Consider the following 19708-nt stretch of genomic DNA (forward strand, 5'->3'; position numbering starts at 1 on the left):
TCTGTGACAGGCCACTTGCTGATTGCGATGTGCGATTTGCTAGTTAGACACGGATCGAAGTCAGCTGTGCGACGGCGGGTGGTTGAATCGATATGTACATGTACAACGAGCGACGAAAAGCAAGACCAAAAACGACGGGAAGCGAGTGGAAGGATATGCGACAGAACAGAACAGGACAGGACAGATGGGCTGAGTGATTCCGGAACACGCACAAGCTGTTATCTATCTTTTTGGTGGGCCATTGCATCAACGCCGCGGTGCCAAGCCAGCCTGAAGGTCCAGAGCTGCGCGGCAGGCCCACTGCGAATAGGGGGCCGCTGTGACACCCAGGCACGCCAGGCGCTGGGAAGAGATGGGGCAATCCCGTAGTTATAAACAAGGGGCTTGGCTGCTGCTCTGTTTGACACACATTGAGCTGTCGGTCAGAATCTCCAGGGGGGAGACTTGGGAGCCTCAGCCGAGTTTCGTAATTGGAAATCCTCTCCCTCGGTAGGTCGTCCTTAGATAGATGGTAACTCCCGTCTCCTTCATCACTGACTGCCCTGTGAGTTCGTCCCACGAAGTTGCGGCCCGGCCCGTTATTCGATTTGAACATCCAATGCAAGGAAGCACTGATCGATAAGCGGCAGGGCAGTTGAAGGCAAGGTAATCTGTACTGTGTATGTGCGTCCGCTTTCGTCTGCCTCGTAAATAATCTGTACCTGGTTGACAGGCGGTCGCGGGCGTTTCGGCATGGTAATACGAATACCTAACAACCAGGGTACTCTGTCTCTTGCGCGGAAATGCGGGTCTGAGTAACGACCGGGACCTTGCACAGGAACAGGAACACGGAACGACGCGAGATGCGGGTTACCCCACCATGGTTGACGCGGGGCACCATTGACAGCACTCCGATCTAGGAACGTGGGCCATCCAAAAAATCGACCCCTCTGACTCGACAGCTCGAACCCCAAGGTAGTGCGACCCGCGATACCTCCTACTACCTCCCTCGTACCTAGACAATAAACTGCCATATCACGCAATTGGACCACCTGGAATAGCCGCTAAGCTACAAAGAAGTACGAAGGTGAAGCGCTAATCCACTCCTTCTGATCGCAAACCAGCTACCCCTCTATTACCACACAACCCCGGCCTCCTCCCGCGTCTAATGCGACTCTTATACCTGCCTCTAGACAGTTGTACTGACAAGATCCGACTTAGGAGTTCCTCGTCCTGCAACCTGCTTGCGCCATATTCGCGCCATCACACCCTAGCTTAAATTAACAACTCCTTCGTTCCGTCTCCCCTAAACCACGAATTATGGATCTGGTCAACCAGTTAGTTAACCCCCCATATACCCAGATACCCATATATCTCTCCCGCCCTCTCCTCCGCTGCCCCCCATGCCGTCCCTTCCCCCCTCTCCCTTCTCTCCCGGCAGCTCAAACTACCCGCTGTCATGGCTCAAGAGCTGATGCCCCTCGGAAGCCTAGAAGGCCGACTGCTCTTTGCAGTCCCCAAGAGTGTGTTCCGCCCACAATGACTCCCTCGTTGGAGCTCACCCTCTGGAACCCCCAAATACTGACCCCCAACCTCAAGAGGGTCGCCTTCTCCAAGCGGCCTTGAACATCCTCGAAGGCGCCGATATCCAGTTCAGGCGTGAGAACCGCCTCGACATCGCCCTCGTCAAGAACCTGCCCATCGCTCTCATCTTCCTCCCCGCGGCTGACATCCCCACCTTCGTCGGCGAGGGCCGCGTCGACCTAGGAATCACCGGCTACGACCAGGTCCAGGAGCACGATGCCGGCACCCGGGCGCTCGCGCGCGCGCGCCGCATGAGCAACGAGTGGGACCCCAGCCGGGCCGCCGGCAAGCCCCAGGGCTGCGAGACCGTACTGGACCTCGGCTTCGGGTCCTGCCGCCTGCAGGTCCAGGTTCCCGCCAAGGGCTCGTACGTCGAGGGCAAGGACCTGATCGGGAAGAACATCGGCACCAGCTTCGTGCACCTCGCGCGCGAGTACTTTGCGCGCCTCGAGCTCGAGAAGGAGGGCATCACCGACCCGGCCGCCGCCGAGGGGAGGAAGCTCCGCACCAAGATCATCGAGCTCAGCGGGAGCGTCGAGGCCGCCTGCGCGTTGGGTGTCGCAGACGGTATCGTCGACTTGGTTGGTGAGTGCTTATCAAGCTTTCTCTCCCTCACGCACACACACACACACTCTCCCAACCCCTTCTCCCACCCCTTTCATCCGAACTCAAGGTCACCCTCCCAACAACCTCAAACCATACTAACCCCCCCCTCCTCCCCCAGAGTCCGGCGAAACCATGAAAGCCGCCGGGCTCAAGGCAATCGACACCGTGGTCGAAACCTCCGCCATCCTAATCAAGTCCAAAGCGCCCAGCAACCCAGAGCTCGTCGAGCTGATCGCGTCGCGGATCCGGGGCGTCATCACGGCGCAGCGGTTCGTGCTGTGCCAGTACAACGTGCCGCGGGCCAAGCTGGCCGAGGCGACGGCGGTGACTCCCGGCAAGCGGGCCGCGACGGTCACGGCGCTCGACGAGGAGGGCTGGGTCGCCGTCAGCGCCATGGTCGAGACCAAGCGCATCGCCCCCGTCATGGACGAGCTCGTAAAGGTCGGGGCGGAGGATATCCTGGTGTTGGATATTCACAATACTAGGAGTAGCTGAGTGGGTGTGGGTGTGCATGGGGGTGGTTAGAAGAGATGTTGGATAGAGAAAAAAGTGACTGTGTCGAGTCAATGGCCTGCTAGGACGCCCATTCATTCCACGATACGAGTGAAGTGAGTTGACGAGTCAACCATGGCGAAGGGCAGGCAAGTGAGCAACTAAGTTTAGTTATGTCCCGCTCTAGTAAGGAGGCAGAAGGCAGTGGGCGAATATTGTCCTCCCATCTCATCCCCGCGTCTAACCACCACCACCTCATCTTCCCACATCAAACACACCAAGTACGTGATAAGATTCAGTGTACAGTTTCAGCCAGTCTTGTTTGTGTATGCAAACCCCTCACTCGATAGTAGGGGTATCAACCAAAACCACACAGCGTGCGCTTCCCCATCCATCCCCAGGCAGCCCAAAACGCCATCCCCACAAGCCAGAAAAAGCCAACCCAAGGAAAAGTCAAGTGAGAGAGAAAAGTACGAGAAGGAAAAGGGCCAATAATTGCCATGTATCAAAGGCACATCTCGCTCACCAGCCACTCACTTCCTCTCCAACCCACGTCCATCCATCTCCCACCCAGGGGTAGGAGTAGTAATCAAGCCAGCCAGACAGACAGCACCAAAACCCGGTCGATTAGGTCAAGTAAATACACAGAAAAAACAACAACAAGAAGACACAAAGAGAAGTCTCGCGCCTCCCCTTCCGCCGCCACGAAAAAATTAATAAATGGGCCGGCCCTCCTCCCACTTCCGATGGACCGGCCGATCCTCCACCTCGCCCTTGACGTCCGGGCCCCACGAGACACGGACGCCCTTATTACGGCGGCGGGAGGCCGAGCCATCACCGGCGCCGCTACCAAGGCCACCGAGGCGGCTGGGCCCGATCCACTCCCAGGCCCTGCCGACCTCGCCGTTGCGGCCCTCGCGCTGCCCCGTGCGGACGTTGCTGTTCTGCTCGACGACGGCGCGCACGCGCTGCCAGAGGCGCTCGCGGTCGGCGAGGCGGTGCAGCGCGCGGAGCACGTCGTCGCGCAGGTTCGGCAGGAAGAGGAAGGCGTCGTCGTCGCCCGTCTCGAAGGCGACCTCCTTCTGGCTCGCGAGCCGGTCGAGCACCTCGTTCACCAACGCGGGGATCTGCGCCGCCAGGGCGCGGTTGTGAATGAAACGGCGGCGGCCGTAGATGACGGACAGGATCAGGAAGATCACTCCACCAATGCTGAGTCGATGTCGAGCCACTCCGAGCTTGACCGACCGCCGGAGCGCGCAGGAGTACGAAAGGCTAGCGAGAGAGGTGGACGATAGTTTGGTGCTTGGAAAACTGGAGGCACCTCCGGTTCTATGGGTCCGGCGACGGGTCTGGTTAGTCCCTTGGTCAGAAACTGATGTGTGACAGAAAACAAGGTGCAAAAGTGAGGGGCTAGGTCTGGGCAGGAAAGCAATGATGAGGAGAATGGGAAAACTTACGCTGGGGCCTCGGGTTCCTCCTGCTTGACCTCAACTTCCTCTCTGGACTTGACTTCGCCAATGGCAGCGCTCCACAGTTCGTCGAATTCATCGGCGGCCATTCTCTTGCTGCGCTTCTTGTTGAGGATCTCTTTCAGCTCTTTCTCTTCCATGGCGGGGGGTCTCTAGAGGCTCACCCTCGGGCTCGAGGGACTCGCCACACTCGTATTTGGCCCTCCGGTCACGCAGCTCCTCGACGGCCTTGTCGGCGACAGCCTGGACGCGCCGGACTTTCTCACCGTCGGGTTCGCACGTAGGCGGCAGGGGGACGAGACCGCCCAGAGAAAGCGGGTGGGGCTTCAGGATGAAGTCAGGTTCGCAGCGAGCCGTGAAGTCCTCGTAGCAGTACGCATGCGGGGGGCAGGGTTCGCACTGCGGCTCGAGAGCGCCGGTAAGGTAATCGGGAACCGGGAAATTTTGGATATCCCCAAGGTCGTACTTGGCGCCCAATTCGACAGCCCACTCCGGAAGTTGAATGCTTGCTGGGATGAGCTGGGTCGGCGGCCGGCCGAGCCCGCAATATCCCACTGCCATCTTCTCCTGCCTGTACCAGGCCCCATATGCAATGAGGAGAGTTGTCACAAGAACCCAAAACGGGGTCGACAGACTCGAGCCGCGCTTAGCAGGTTGAGGTGCTTGTCGGGCAACAGCCACCTCGGGGTGTGCGGCCTCTTCCTGGGTAAGCGCCAATTGCTCATCCGGAGTAAACTCCTCATCAGGCTCAAGATCGGGCTCCATATCAGGCGTTCTTGCTCTTGCGCCCCGCCCGAGCGGAATCTCGATATCCCGAGAGACGGCAGAAGGCTCCATTTCGTCAACGAAGGCATAGCCGTCCGTCCTCCTGCGAGCAGTAGAGGGCGTTTGCCGAAGCAGCGAATCCAATCCGGCTGTCTTGCGGCGGTTGGTGGGAGTTTTCAGGGGAGAAATTGGCGAGTTGGTGCCGCTCTGGAACGGGTTGTCGCTGCTGAAGACGCTAGCGGTCTGGGGTGTCTGTTTGAAAAAGACCTCTTCTTCCTCCGGCGGCTCGAGCTTCGGGATTGGGGTCATGCGCCGGTCGCGTCTAACCGACCGAGGCGGTTCGGCGTCGGGGCCTGTATCGGTGTCGGACGCGGGCTGCAATTGAGCGCTCGTGGACCGTGATTGCCTCTTGCGGGGGCTCTCTCGAAGCGGCGCGGGTGTTACGGGAGCGTGGTCGGGCTCCTCGGACTCGCGCTTCACCCTGGTCACCTTCCTGGGCGACCGCGACCGCCTCGTGGAGGGCGGCGGCGGCGGCATCGCCTCGTCATTGAACTCGGTGCTTGTCGTGCTCCGCGAGTCGGCATCCACGATGCCTCTGCTCGTGCGCTTCGCCCGGGCGCGGGTGGCTAGGATCTGCTTCGACTGTGGCTGGACATGGTCGTTGAAGAGATCGATAAGCTGGGGCTTCTTGGCCTGGGACGGATACTGGATGTTGTGGGTGACGAGAATGGAGCGCAGACGCGGGACGGTCAGCGACCACGGGTCGAACTCCGGTTGCAGGTAATCGGCGCTCTCTGAATCCGACATGGTGGCGATGACTGAGGATCGCGCGACAGAAAATAAAGATGGGGAATCGCAGCCTCAGACACGACTGATGTGGTCTCAAGAGATGACGGACCAGGCCGGGTGCGACGAGACCTTCCCAGGTGGGTTCAGGTGGGAGCGGCCGGTTTGAGTGACGTATCTAGACGCGTGCAGCTGCAGGATGCACAAGCTGCCGTGGGTCGCCTCGGTTCTGCAATGAGACGTGGCAGCGCGCAAGATGGCAAATCGATAAGGAGATGCAGAATGGGAGGGGGAGGAGATGGGGGGAAAAAGTTTGGTGTTGATTGTTGCTGAAGTGGGTAAGCGCAAGCCGACAAAACAAATCTGGCAGAAACAAGGTGACGAAAGCGGGACTGTGTTGGTTGGCCGGGTGGCAACAGGGTGAGTGAGGTTGCCAAGCCACTGTGGCGTTGGTCAAACGGCAGCTTTACCAGCCACACTTCTCTTGCCCAATGCCGATAACCTTCCCGGCTTTTCGAGAGTTCTGACGTAGGCAGTGTACACTACCTACCAGGTAGCGACACTACTTGTACCTAGGGACCTAGGTAACGAATAGGAAGATCCCAATGTGATCTCCAATGAGTGGGAGCAAACTGAGAGCAACGTATCCGTCCATATTGTTGCCACCGCCCAGAAGCTTGACAACTAGGCTTCCCAGGCTTCTGGCGCTCCTGAACGGTAAATCCGCTTCGAACATTATCAAGAGTCACGAAACATCCGCCAGGACGTGGCTAGTAGAGTACTCCAACATGATTTTCTATTTCCGTCCCCTGGGTATCTCCGGCTCGTTCGTCTCCTCGTATATGTCTTCTCATGCCAACACTATCCCACAGTCAGTCCTCCACAGTTGAGTGTTCAGGTGCTCCAGGCGTCCAGGATGGCTCGAGGTAAATTCCCTGCCCAACTCAGTAACACCAATGTGTGTCCGCCCTCGCGGGTCTTAAACAAGGGAAGGGAAAAAAAAAAGAAGCCTATTATATCCCCCCTAAAACGCCATCCATCTGTACTTTTCCGTTTCCCACACACCGCCACCCCACCCACCTCATACCCGCCCGCCAGTCCCAGCCATATCCATACGAAACTTACACACTCTCCTCCCGTCGCCAACCCTCAGACCACCACCTCACGCACCACCACCTCATGCACCACCACCTCACGCCCCAGCAGCCTTCCCCTCCCCCTTCCGTTCCAGCCTCTTCTCGGCGTCCTCCGCCCGGCGATTCGCCTCGACAACCTCCTGCTGCAGCTGCTTGATATACTCGATAGCCATCTCGACGGTGCTAGCCTTGCTATTAGGCGCAGACCCACCACCGCCCCCCTTATCCTTGTCCTTCTTCGTGTCGCTCCCTTCGCCCTCGCTGTCCTTGGGCGGGCGGGGCAGCAGGGTGGCGATCTCCAGCAGCGCCGAGTTGATCCTGTTGCGGCGGCCCTGCTCGGCGATCTTGTGCGAGGTGCGCTTCGAGGTGAGGTTCGTCGAGAGCTCGCTCGGGTACGAGACGCCCGGGAGGGTGTTGCCCTCGAGGATGCGCTGGTAGTTTGATTTTGTGGCGAGGAGGTGCGAGGCGGCCTCTTCGACGTCCGGCCCGCCCGGGAGGAGGGGTTTGATGCCGGGCGAGATCTTCGGCCGGAGAGCGGGTGAGACTGGGATCGAGCTGACGCTCCCGCGCTTCTTGCTCCCTCGCGGGAGAAGCTGGGGTGTCTTTCTGGCGCCGAATCCAGACCCGGCCAGCAGCTGGGGGCTTTGGGTCGCGGATGAGGTGCCGGATGGTTTCATGAGGGAGGGCGAAGCGAGAGGTGCTAAAGAAGGCGTTTTGGAGGAAGCCCTATCTTGGGAGGACTGTGTCGGTGTCGGGCCACTACTGGGTGTTGAGGTCTTATTCAAGAAGTTGGCCGACTCCGGGAGCTCAAAGGTTTCGATTTGGTCGGTATCGACCGCCTCTTGGCTATCAGCCCTCGCACCCGCGCTGCCGTTACTTGGTGAGCTGAGCTTCATCAGCGACGCGGGGGTCGCAGGGGACGCGATGCCTGGTCGTGAAGGTTGCAGGGTGCTGGGAACCGCACTGGCCTGCGGAGCAATATACGGGGATGGTTTCGCGGATCGCGATTTGGGTATGGGAGGTGGAGGCATATCGACAGGGGTTGTGTCGTTCAGAGCTTCGGGTGAGACAGAGTCCTCGGAATCGGTTACTCCCGTGGTAGACGAGGAAGAAGTTTGCATCATAGGTGTGGGCAGCAACTGGGGATCTTGGTTGCGTTCAACGCTTTCAGCAAGCTCCGTCAGCACCTGAGCGTTCAAGCTAGGAGTCGTCGTAGTCCTCCTGCGCAAAGGTTTCGAGATTGGTGATTGCTTGATGCCGCCTTTGGCTCTTGCCTTGGCCGCATTTTTTCGCATTTTCTTGGCCAGATCACCAGGGGTCGTATTTGACATGGCCGGTACGGCCGACGACGGGTCCAGCTCCATATCGACGGGAGAACTCGTGCTCACGACGCTGTGTAACTGATCAAACATGGCAAGGGGGTCGGTCTGGGCATGTAGAGCTGGTGATGTCAAGGGACTGAAATAGGCACTTGATGCCGCAAACTGTGAATCGACTGAGAAATGAGTGTCGAGCGGCGTCACCGCCGGTGAGACCAGTGGGGTAAATGACATCTAGCGGGAGATCAGCGAACCCGGGTCTCGGATCAAGACGACAAATTTTCAACCTACGTCTGCCTGGTCCTTTAGCCTCTGAAACCGGTACTCGATGGCTTGTTGCTGTTGTTGCTGTTGTTGCTGTTGTTGCTGTTGTTGCTGTTGTTGCTGTTGTTGTTGTTGTTGGGGTTGTTGTTGTTGTGACTGTTGCTGCTCCGGTCCGCTAGTCGGAGGGTAGTAGTGGTTGGACCCTGGTTGGAGCTCCAGGCTCTGGGGTGTCGGAGGAACCATGCGGTTCTGCTGCTGGCGGGTGAAGAATGCAGCCTGCTGTTCCTCCATGTGCCGCTGCTGGTGCCGCATCTTCTGCTGCTGGAGGAATTGTATCTGCGCCTCGATCGTGTCAACGATGGCTTCGTTCGGAGTAGGGGGCGGCATCATGGTGGCGGGTACGCTCTGATAGGAAGCAGCGCTTGTGATGGGCGGCATGTGGTGCTGCATCGCGGGCACCGCCGGTGACAGGAGAATTGGTGCGTCGGTGCCGCTCATGGGCATGTCCATCTGCTCCCGGGGGTGCTGCTGTAGCATCTGGGGACCGCCCGAGGGCTGAAAGTCCTGGAAGTTGTAGTTGATGCCGTCGGCCAGGTTGCCCATGCCATTCATATCCAAATACTGCTGAAAATCATCCTCGGGAGCAGGGTGGACCGAATGGTCGGCGACGGCCCAACTTGACGAGTCCATGATATGATGATGACCCTAGGGTCGGTCGAAAAGCCGAGTTTCACGTTGTGCGTGCTACACGGCCTTGAAAAAAGACCGAGTTCAGGAAGATGTGAACTCGTCAATTTTCTCTATCGCACGAGGCGGATTGCGCGATCGGTCGTCCACGTAATTCGGCGGTAGGGCGGTCCTGCGGAGAGCCGGTCTCTTTCGTTCGTTCGGAACACGGGCCGGATGTCTCATCTGCGACCCGCTGGTGCTTATCCGATAGTTAGATGCGCCGGGGTGGAAGCCGGTCTTGTCGAGCGCCGAGGAGGCGAGAATCGGTCGAAAAATGGCCGGGGAAAGGGAGAGAGAATCGTCGGGGAGGTCGTGAGGATAGTGAAAGCCTCGATGTGACTGCTGTTGCCCGGAGTTGGGTGGCTTTCCCAGAGTCGAGACCCTGAGACTGGGGAGTGGGCGGGAGGTGGGGGGACGACAGGTTGAAATGGAAAGAAGGCCCGTCTATGGCCAATGCTCGGTTGTGCCCCACGGCCATGTGTGCTAATTGCGCTCCCTTCATGCCCCGCTCCTTCGCCCCGCAACCCTCCAGCTCGCCCAACAGAGGCTTCAGGTGGACGGGCCAGGCTCTCCAGGCCTCGGCGTTTTGTCTCCAGTCTGTTCCAAGGTTACATCAGCTGCCAAAACCAATGTGAGGCTCCGAACACCGGTCGGGATGGAAGAAAACTTTGTCACTTCCATGGAATATCCTCGGCACCCGACGGAAGAGAGTTGAACTCGGTCAAGGGGGGGGTGCAAAACAGAAAACGGGAGAGAGACGGGACCTAGGTACCTACTGTGTAGTGTAGAGCCCGACGAGAATGTGTGTGATCCTTGGTAACTCCGAGGCCACCACTCCCCTGGATATCTGGTGACACACTCGAGACACATGGTCATTGCGCAAAAGGCAAAAACTGGTACGACGCAGGACCCGGGGGTTCCAATGACGTTCGTGATCTTCCATCTTCAATCTGCGCGGGTCTGAGTCTTGGACGGGATGCGTGGGGAGGGCGGCGAGGGCAGGGTCTTGGCAGCTAGGTGCACCGCCAGAAATGTCCTGCAGGTGTCCCGAGCACAGGCCAAGGGGCCGTCCCGAAGCGCCGGGATTTTTTCTTTCCATTTGCTTGGCCCAAAGCCTTCTATCGAAGCATCGACTTGTGGGTGTCGAAACAAAATGCAAAGGCAACCCGATCTAATGCCGGCGTTGTCTCGACCGGCCTGCGTCCAGCGACGAAGGTACTGGGGGAAGGCGCTGTGCCGCTGCCGTGGAGATGCAACCTACGGATGCGAGATGGGCGGGCTGCAGCTGCTGCTTCGGCTGCGCATGTGACCCACTTGCCTGTGGTGGCTTGATTGACAGATCAAAACCCCACGAAAGGTGGGGGGCAGGTCTCAGTTTTCCTCAAGCCTGCCGTGCCGTGCCTGCACCCTTCGAAACACTGATGGGAGACGGATGAAGGGCTAACCAAAAATACTCATTTACGTCGATCTGGCAGCTGACTGGCGAGACCGACAAGACTATTCAGAGCTGGAACACCCTGTAATTATCACGAGACATCCCGCTCTCGGCACCGAAAGCCAGAACGGGCTTTTTATGTGTGTATGTATGGTATGGTGCGCCGCAGGCTTCGACCATGTGGCAAGGTGCCGTCTCATTTTGGTGACCGACGGGACATCCTCCCAAGAAGAAAATGACTTGACCCCCAGTGGCGTGAGGCCGCAACCATTACATACACTAGGGCGTGGCTTGATGATCTTCCTTCGGTCGACGATTTTTCAAGATGGCGTCGCGTGGTGACCGCGTGGCAATCTTGGAGGGAAGTCTTACTTTTCCATCCCGGATTCTGCCGGACCTCGCCCGAGTTTTGTTGCCGGGTTTGACCGGTGATGCAACGCGTCCGAAACCCGCCTAAACTATTTGTTGTACGATGTTACCCGGTTCCGCAACGGAGCAAGGGAGGGGCTGGCTGGTTGGGGTGTGGTTGGGTCTGCAGCATGAACTTCCCCTACCGATCGCGATTCACAGACCCGAAAACTGGTCTCACGGAAAAACTCAGGCCGAAAGTGGTATTCGGTAATAGTCGACGGATCAAGTATTTACTGCCTGTTTTCATAGTAGGTAGGTACCTAGGGAAACAGCTGAGTTTCTAGATACAATTGCACGGCCGGTAGGTCCAACCACCAGAAAGTCGTCCACAGTACAGGCCCCGGGCCTTGCTTGTTCATAGCGTGCGCTCGGCAGCAGTTGGTTCTCTCTCCCACCCACCCCCTCTCTCAACCTCTCACCACAGCGAGACAATTATCCAGTGCCAATCAACAGAAAACAGACGGAAAAGCAGATATGTACGGTAGGTAGTGCACAAGGTATTGCCGAGGAGGCCAACAGCAAGGATGCGCCGGTCCCAGATTTGTCGAAATAAAAAGAAATCTGGTTGAGACAAAGATGGAAAAAAGGGGGGTTTTTATGACCGACCCCGGGCCGCCAGTTGGAAATGCCAATAATTGACAGGAAAACGGAAAGGCGCGCCAGAATGTACAGGATATAGTACCACATGAGAAGAGAAACGAAAATATGGTATATGAACCAGTCCGGAAAACGTGAAAAAAAAAGAGAAAAAAGAAATCGGTTCGGGATGTTCCCGGTAGGTGTCGAGTATCCCCGACGGAGACCGACGACGGTGGTTTTTGGTTGTAGTGAGCGGGAGTCTAACGTTGATGAACGCCGGGTTCGGATATTCAAGGAGATAGCACGCTGAAAGATAGTACTCCAGAGAGGGAACGTTGCTTTCATCCGGGGTATAACGCGGTCCACGCAAAATCCCCAAGGTTGGCCGCCCTCATGAGGGAGGGGGTATCATCATCAGGGAGGTCGTGATGGCCGCGTAGCGCAAAGCGTTATCGCAGACAACGACGTCCCCGAGCGGGTGAGAGGCTGGACGCAGACATGGTGGTGGAGTGGCTCCGCTTAGTTGCCACCCAGATTAAGCCAGCTCATGTCGTCGCGCACAGGCTGTTGGTTGCGGCGCGGCGGTGCCTGCGACGGGGGCTTCAGGCCTTGTGAAGCGGGGGCGAGGGGGGTTCCATAGACGCCGGTGGACGAGTCGTTGAGCGAGCGATCCGCTCCCCACGGTTTTTCGGCGGCGGCGGCGTCCCAGGCGTCTTGGACGGACTCTGGGATGCCGCTCGAGTATGCCGAGGCTGACATGTCGCTCACCCCGCTGATCGGGCGCTGCGTCTCGATCCGGCCGCTCATGCCCTGGTTCAGCTTGTCGTTGTACACGGCGATGGTCGGGCTGTGGGCATTGACACGGCTGAAGGACATCCGCGGTTCCGCAGAGGCGGGGAATAGGGGCGGCACCGTCGCGCTGTCCTGGGTCATGCGGTGCGGGTTGCTATAGTTGGAGCTCCGGTCCGAGGCGAGGGTGGTCCGCCGCGAGTTGAGAGCGGCAACGTTACTAGGATTAATGTTGTTGTTGTTGCCGTTGTTATTGTTGTTGGGGTTGCCGTTGCCGTTGCCGAAACCCAAAAGGTTCAAAGCCGAACCGCCGGACCAGTACCTGTTCCACCCAGAGCTGCGCCGTGTGTTCCCCCCTTGCTTATCGGCCCCTGCCGTCAAGGTTCGGGGCTTCGCATCAACCGTGCTGGCTGCGAACGCGACACCCTTCTCATCCCTAGTCTGCTGTTGAGCGGGTGGCGGCGGCCGAATTGCTGCGGCGACCGGGGTAGGCTGCGTCATCGGCTTGCTGATGGTGTTCTTGAAGGCCTTGAAGGTGCTGTCGGACGAGTCGCGTCTGCTCTCGTTGCTCGACTTGCGGCCGGCGCCGGCCGGAGCCGACTTCTCGCCAGTGCGGCCCATCAGGATGGCCATTGACGAGAAGGAGCTCTGGGAGCCCTGTTGCTGGTGGCCGCGGAAGGCTGGCGGCGGACTCTGGCCGAAAGCAAGGCTCTCTTTGTCAAACGCGCCACCGTCCTTCTCGCTCGGTGACGGCCCGATCGACCGGCTCACATGGCCGGCCTCCATATGCCCCTGCCTCTTTCGCCGCCTGATGCACATATACACAAGGGCCAACAGCAATGCGGCACCGAAAATACTTCCCAGAACGGCGCCGAGGATGGTGTTTAATTGCGGATCGGATCCATCAGGAACTGCCGCTACGGCAGCATCTGTGGGCGCTTGGGTGGCGGTAGTTGGGTTCGCCACGCTGGCTGTGACGGAGGTAGTGGAGGGTACGGATGTTGATGTTGAACTTAGCCTTGTTGATGTCCCCGTAGCGGATGACGTCGACGAGGAGCGGGTTGAGGATTCGGTCGAAAGAAGCCGAGCCTGGGAAAGCTTGGAGTCGGCGTCCTCCCAGCTGTTATCTCTGGCGTTGAACATGCACAGAACATCGTCATCGGCGCTCCCGCCGGCAATGACAACCATGCCGTTTGACCCCTGAGCGAGAGCGAAGTTGTTCCTAGTGACCTTCGGGGCCAAGGTCGAGTTGTACGCTGGCCAGTTGTTCAGCGTCAGGGGCTCACCGGCCCTCTTCTCCATACTGCTCGGCCCATGCTCCGTCCTTCTCGACAACCGCCTGCGAACCGGCGCGGCCTGTGGAACTGGCACACCGGGCCCCTTGAAAAGAACCGTTCGCCTCACTGCGTTTGGCGACGCGGACATGTCGAAAGTGAGGAGGTTCTTTGACCCATCGTCGCCCGTCATCAACACCGCCTTGATAGCAGACGTATCCTTTGCCAGTGGCGCCGCGAGCGATGCTCCCGAGTCAACCCATTTCTTGTCGGCCGCGTTGAACAGCATGACCTGTGCGTTCCATGTACTCCCGCCGACCAGACCCGCCTCGCTGGGAGACCAGGACAACAAGATCGGGTTGACTGATGGTGGCCCACTGGTGTCGTAGGAACGGACGTTGTGTGGCGCGGACGCGCCAATTGTGAAAGTCGATGTCGACGGTGCGTTGGACCCATCCTGGTTGCCCGCGTAGACGAGGATCGAGTCGGTGCTGTTGAGGTAGACGGCGCTGTGCCCTACTCGCTGATGTGTCACCTTATCCAGCAACTTTACCGACTCCCATTGCCCCGTCGCGTATGTGAACTTCTGCAACCCATGGTACTTGTCCGATCCGCCAGTACCTCCGACCACGAAGAAAGCCGACGTCGACGCTGTCCCTGTTGTTGAGCCGACGCAAGCAGCCCCCGTCACCTTCTCGCCCTGTGGCAGTACCTTCCACTTGGCCCCCGGCTTAAGCTGTAGGGATTGGAAGGCATCGGCCGAATATGTGTAAAGTGTGTTGTCGAATATGACCGAACATGCGTTATTCAACGCCGTTTTTGGTTGAGGGAGCGGCATCGTGGCGAGATCTCGGCCTATGCGGGCGAGACGACCAACCTAGGCAATCGGTGCCTTCAACGGAGAGGGGGTAAACCTCAGTGATGGTTCCTCGTCAGCAAAACATATCGAGCTTGCGTGTCCGGGGGAGAATGTAGTGCGTTCGTGTTGCGCGGTCGACGGCCGGCGGGTGGCAAGAACTTCGTATGCAAGACAGTGGACCAATGTTCCCAGGAGGGAGGTCCAGAGGAAGAATCTCGCGGAAACCAGATGCGCGGGAAAAAAACGGCCAGACGTCGATCTGGGATCTCGAGGGCCGGCCTGTTGGTGTGAGGGAGAATATGATCGACGGAACAAAACCCTGGGTTGTTTCCGAGGAACAAACGGCGAGGAAACGAAGGTTTGTTGTTCTGAGGAGCCCCGTGTCGCAGGATGGAGAGGGGGTTACGTGGAATTGGGGCCTCTGCCGCGAAAGGTTTGATGGGACGCACACGATGCTACTGCGGCCCCTGGCGCTGATGGTCCACGGTGTGTCAAGTCCGGGGGGGGCAGTGCGAACAGCTTCTTCTTCCTCTTCTTCTTGCGGCAGCGAGTGAGAGAAGCAGACAAAACGACGACGTTCACGAAGAGTGCTGGTAACGTTAAACTGCAAACTGTGCCGGACGAGTTTCGGATGCCGACCGAGGGTCAATTGCCAACTTCGTGAAGCTGAGCACGGTGATCCGACAGACACCACCACCACACCAAGGGAGACGAGAGAGGGACACCCACGGCAGCCAGCGACCGAGACATCGGACGGGCAGGCGGCAAGGGGACGACGGGAAATGAGCCAAAACGGGGCCTCGCGAACCTGGTGACAGGGAGAGGGAATCGGGGGCCTGGTCGAATCAGGGGAGGGAACGGGGGCGGACAAGGGGTTCCCTGGGCGCTCATTTGAAGCTCGTCATGCGAGAAACGTCCCAGCCCCATCCAGCTGCGGTGCCACATGGGGGAACGCCGAGGGAGAGGGACATGCCATTTAGCGAGCTGGCTGATCTCGAGGGGAGAAAAGGGGCGCTGGTGCAAGAACGCGAATCCGAATCAACACCGGCCTCGGCATGTCCAGGGACATCGGTGCTGGGGGCCGTTTTTTTCTTCTTCTCCTCCATGTTGATGAGATTTGATTACCCAACCGGAGAAGAGCCATTCATCGCGAGGTCAGGGTCAACGAAGGGGGGGGGAAGAAGAATAAAAAAAGAAGAAGAAAAAAGAATGAGAAGCCGAGTTGCCGTTTCGATACTACCCTCATCCCATCTCCGTTCCAATTGTCGGATTGAGGGGCTCAAAGGTCAACTTCCATCCTCGCACCAATTCAGCTCTTCACTCAGCTGTAAATTGAAGACCCTCCTCTAAACTCAGAATTAATAAAAGTCAGCTGGTGGTGATACACAGCACAACACAGCCACTGCAACCAACAGTGTGTCGCTCCGAGGTTCATGTCACACAGCCATGCTGAGTGTGTTCGAGCGACACCAAAAAGTCCCAAGCAGTGGATTGCTTCTGTCGAATGAGGGGCCCTGTCTCTGCTGTCCTGTCCTTTTCCTGAAACGCTCGAACCCCAGAGAGGGAACCGAGTCTAACCAGGAAGGGAAAAAGCGCCTGCACCTCCACCCGAATGGCGGGGCAGGGATGCTCTCCACTTCCCGCCCGGCCGTTTTTCACCACGAGGAAGGGGTGGAATGGTGGAATGGGCGAGTTCCAAAGTTCACAGCAAAACATGCAATTTTACCCGAAGTGCCAGGTGAGCGATGATGTCAGTCCTTCAGGAACCACAAACGGAGTCCCGCGCGGCTCTGCGGACGCCATCATCCTCACTGTTGCTGGTGATTGGCTCCAACAAGACTTCAACATCACAGTCACATGGCGTGTGAACTCCGAATACCACGAATCAATGAAAAGGTGCGGGCGCGTAATGAATACAACAAATTTAACCCAGCCGCACACTCTTCCGATACTTGACGAGGGCCGCACCCGCCATGTCCGATCGACGACGTTGAATTGCGAGCTATGCTGTGCAAACTGCCATTGTTGGCCAGGGTCCTTCCCTCCCATCTGCTGTTTACCCCTTTCATCTCATGATGAACTCGAGGCGCCCATCGTCGGTAACCAGGGGCGAGACGACGGAAGGTTCCCTCGAAACGGGAAATTCCATGAGCAACTCCCGACCTCGGCCACCCGAACCACGAGGCCGCTGGGATATTGTAACTATTGGGATAAAAAGTTGTATACTACACTACAAGTAAGACATGAGAATTGCGACACAGTCCTGGTATGCCACCAACGTCACCCGTTGCAAGCCACAGCACGGTAACTTCCGTGATCTACTTGTACATGTAATCTGTACCCGCAACAGCATCCGGCCTGCTCGTCAACACGTCAACCTCAGATATGCAAATCCAGGGGGCTCGTCTAATGGCCAACCCGTAACACCCACAGATTACTTCAAGATGCCCAGATACCCATTCACGCTTCAGTTCGCAGAGGATGGTGACTCAAGAAGCTGTAAAGTGTTGAATCAGGGTATCACGCTGAATGACATGTCCGCCCGTCTAAGTATAATCCGTTCCATGCCCACAAACGCCTTCCAGTAAAACAAATGAGAGGGGAGCGTTTTCCAAACAGCCCATGCCGAACCATACCCAAGAAAGCAGAATGGCCTGCTTTGGAATCCCAACTCCCTGAAACCCAAGTTCAAATGCTTCCGGCCTCTGCCCCCAGCCGCTGCCAAAAAGAAAAAGAAAAAGAGAAGAGGGATGTTTTCATACTCTCATCTCATCACGACACTGCTGAGGAATAAAGCCCGACAGACAACACGCAAGACTCCCCACCCCTATCACAACCGCCGTCAAGGGTCGAATTCAAAACCAATCGCTTCCGATTCTATGATTCGCTGTTCCGATCTCGATTTCGCTCGCTAATACATCGTGCATTCGCTCTCTTCCTAGAAACATTGTCAGTTAAGTCACTCACAAGTAATACAGAGAGAAAACACTTACCCTCATATCTCCATATCCATATCCATCCGCTTCACAAATTATGCAGCTGATACAAAAGCCTCCGGTGGCAAATCCGCCCTCTTCTCTTGAAATGACCTCAGTGCCAGGTCGAAGTTCCAGTCCGCTTCCCCGGCCAAGCACAGCCGAGAATACTCGGGCGTCATGCCCGTTTGCCGACACAATTCCTCAATCATCTGGGCACGCACGGTATCATCCAGTACGGGGGGTTGTGCCGCAACGGGGACTGTTGGGACAGGCGCCGCGTTGGGCGCCACGTTGGGCGCCACGGTGGGAGCCTGGACGGCCGCGGCCGGTGCTTGTTGCGGTACCCAGGCTTGCAGTGCGAGTTCATCACTAATGACCCGGTATGGGTGCGGCGCACCAGGTTTGCTCGGCCCAAGGATAAAGGAACGAGAAAACTGGCGGGTACCGGGGAGCTGCCGAGTCGGGTCGACTTCTTCAAATCGACTGTAGACGGTGATCGCCAGGCCCATAGCCAAGCCTTGTCCAGACGGGTCGGCCAAGCTTGGGAAGGTATGGCAATCGACCTGCCACTCATCGGCCAAATCCAGGCTGGGATGCCTTGTTGCAGGAAGCTGGGCCCAGAGTTCCGCGATCAAGTTGCTTCCGTTGAACAGCCGCTGCTGTATAGGCGAGCCCCGGACGCCAATTGTTTCCAGATTCCTGGAGAAGTTGTCATAGCCGCTTGACGCGGGCTCCGCTTTGGTGTGAAGCGAGAAGGCAGAGTCTTCGTCGTAGAACTGCCTGGCGAGAGAAATTCGGTCGTGGTCATATGTGACAAAGAAACCACTAAGGAATGTGCTCGCCACGTTGTTCCCGCCGTCCCGCAGGTTAGATGGCAGACGGGGAAGCGGTGTAGGGAACCACGACTTGAAGGCCTCCGCAGCCTCTTCTGGGGTTCTAACCCGGCGTCCGTCCAACACCTGCAGGCTTGGGAACCATTCGATCATTTGGGTCGCGTAGGTTGGCAAATTGGCGACGGGATTGCCGGCGGCATGGAGCTCCTCCAGGCGGCGGAATTCATGACGCCACTTGGAAATTTTCGACATATCCTGGAGCTGGTTACCGCTAAGGTCGAGACGGCGCAGATGAGGGAGGGTATAGGCCAGTGCGAAAACCTCGTAGACGTCGTGGATGTCGTTGTTAGCGATAGTAACCGCCTGGATGCCTGCCTCCTTCTCGGCAGGATTGTCGTAATGTGTAGCCGTGAGACGCATCAGCGCCTTGAACGACTTCTCCGCTAGCGCCTTGGATTCGAAAGCGCCCATGCTGAAGAGGGTTTGATCGGCCCCTAGTGCCGATAGGTCCAAGAGCTTCTGTTCTACGTTGTAGCGAGAACTCAGAACCGCCAGCAACTTCTCTTTCGTTTCTGACGGGTTTGGCTCGGGGCCGTCGGTCGATCGGCCGTTTTGCCCGGGAATCGGATCGCTGGTCTCTTCGATGGTTAACGGGGCGCCGGCGTACGTGAAACCGTTCAGGTGTAGCAAATTGGGCGCGTCGGCTTGATTGACTTTGAGCCACACATGGTCCCCTCGAATGACTCCCTGAGAAATGTTAGCATGTGCATAGAAAGGAAAGTCTATAGGAAGGACCGGAGGCAACGTACTCTACCGAGTATGATGGGCCGCTCTTTAGAAGCTTTTCGTTCAAGGAACTCGAGAAGCGAGCGAAGACCACCGTCCGAATTCCCGGCCGCTTTACTATCTTTGAGGCCATGGATCTTCAGGGTGACTTTATTGTACTGGGCTTTCCCGCCACGAGTCGTGCCATCTTGTTCCGACACGTAATTGCGTACATTCTGAGCGAGCCGGGCTGACACCCGGCCGCCTCTTCCACCTCGGGAGCCTCGATTTCCACGGGTAGAATGGGCTGAGGGGCCGGTTGGCGGGTTCGCTGCACTTGAAGTATCCATGGAAACATCGCCATCACGGTCGGTTCGAGAGGTACCCCGACGCTTTCCTATGCCGCCACCTCGTGTGCCCCGCGGATTTTGGCGATTGCCGCGGCTCGCACGAGGGCCGGTGGGAGGTGCCATTGATTGTGGTTGACTTAATTTGCACGATTGTTAAAGCTAGTGAGGAGGTACGTGTGCGGTGGTAGAATGCAAAGGTGGTCGAGTTTGTGGGAAGAAGGAAAGAGAGTGCGGGACGCGAAGCTCGAAAGAAAGAGTGCCTTCAACTCTGCATACAAGGTTCTATGTCTGGTGCCCGGACCCACC

At 57.7% G+C, this 19708-nt stretch overlaps 6 protein-coding genes across 6 annotated transcripts; 2 read left to right on the forward strand and 4 right to left on the reverse strand.

Annotated features, from left to right (window-relative positions):
* Positions 1 to 1044: 1044 nt before the first annotated feature.
* Positions 1045 to 2789, forward strand: B0H64DRAFT_382734 (uncharacterized protein). Its single transcript, XM_062802895.1, has 4 exons — positions 1045 to 1316; positions 1468 to 1502; positions 1579 to 2148; positions 2288 to 2789. The coding sequence occupies exons 1-4, from the start codon at positions 1300 to 1302 to the stop codon at positions 2662 to 2664; spliced, it is 999 nt and encodes a 332-aa protein (XP_062664659.1). The 5' UTR covers positions 1045 to 1299; the 3' UTR covers positions 2665 to 2789.
* A 783-nt stretch (positions 2790 to 3572) lies between these two features.
* B0H64DRAFT_382737 (Man1-Src1p-C-terminal domain-containing protein) lies at positions 3573 to 6050 on the reverse strand. The gene is made up of 3 exons (XM_062802896.1): positions 4295 to 6050; positions 4119 to 4263; positions 3573 to 4010 (listed from the first exon to the last, which is right to left on the reverse strand). Exons 1-3 carry the CDS (start codon positions 5700 to 5702, stop codon positions 3857 to 3859), a joined length of 1707 nt encoding a protein of 568 aa, XP_062664660.1. The 5' UTR covers positions 5703 to 6050; the 3' UTR covers positions 3573 to 3856.
* Positions 6051 to 6722: 672 nt separating this feature from the next.
* B0H64DRAFT_32162 (helix-loop-helix DNA-binding domain-containing protein) lies at positions 6723 to 9196 on the reverse strand. Its single transcript, XM_062800527.1, has 2 exons — positions 8428 to 9196; positions 6723 to 8370 (listed from the first exon to the last, which is right to left on the reverse strand). Exons 1-2 carry the CDS (start codon positions 9088 to 9090, stop codon positions 6874 to 6876), a joined length of 2160 nt encoding a protein of 719 aa, XP_062664661.1. The 5' UTR covers positions 9091 to 9196; the 3' UTR covers positions 6723 to 6873.
* Positions 9197 to 11986: 2790 nt separating this feature from the next.
* B0H64DRAFT_32194 (uncharacterized protein) lies at positions 11987 to 14548 on the reverse strand. Its single transcript, XM_062800537.1, has one exon. It carries the CDS (start codon positions 14453 to 14455, stop codon positions 12074 to 12076), a length of 2382 nt encoding a protein of 793 aa, XP_062664662.1. The 5' UTR covers positions 14456 to 14548; the 3' UTR covers positions 11987 to 12073.
* Positions 14549 to 15957: 1409 nt separating this feature from the next.
* Positions 15958 to 16930, forward strand: B0H64DRAFT_32197 (uncharacterized protein). Its single transcript, XM_062800542.1, has one exon. The coding sequence runs from the start codon at positions 16089 to 16091 to the stop codon at positions 16782 to 16784; it is 696 nt and encodes a 231-aa protein (XP_062664663.1). The 5' UTR covers positions 15958 to 16088; the 3' UTR covers positions 16785 to 16930.
* A 431-nt stretch (positions 16931 to 17361) lies between these two features.
* B0H64DRAFT_32209 (uncharacterized protein) lies at positions 17362 to 19681 on the reverse strand. Its single transcript, XM_062800547.1, has 3 exons — positions 19097 to 19681; positions 17470 to 19034; positions 17362 to 17414 (listed from the first exon to the last, which is right to left on the reverse strand). Exons 1-2 carry the CDS (start codon positions 19523 to 19525, stop codon positions 17508 to 17510), a joined length of 1956 nt encoding a protein of 651 aa, XP_062664664.1. The 5' UTR covers positions 19526 to 19681; the 3' UTR covers positions 17362 to 17414; positions 17470 to 17507.
* Between the last annotated feature and the right edge of the window lie 27 nt (positions 19682 to 19708).

The sequence above is a fragment of the Chaetomium fimeti genome, assembly GCF_033439085.1.
Source record: "Chaetomium fimeti strain CBS 168.71 chromosome Unknown B0H64scaffold_1, whole genome shotgun sequence".
In the NCBI taxonomy this organism is placed as follows: Eukaryota; Fungi; Ascomycota; class Sordariomycetes; order Sordariales; family Chaetomiaceae; genus Chaetomium; species Chaetomium fimeti.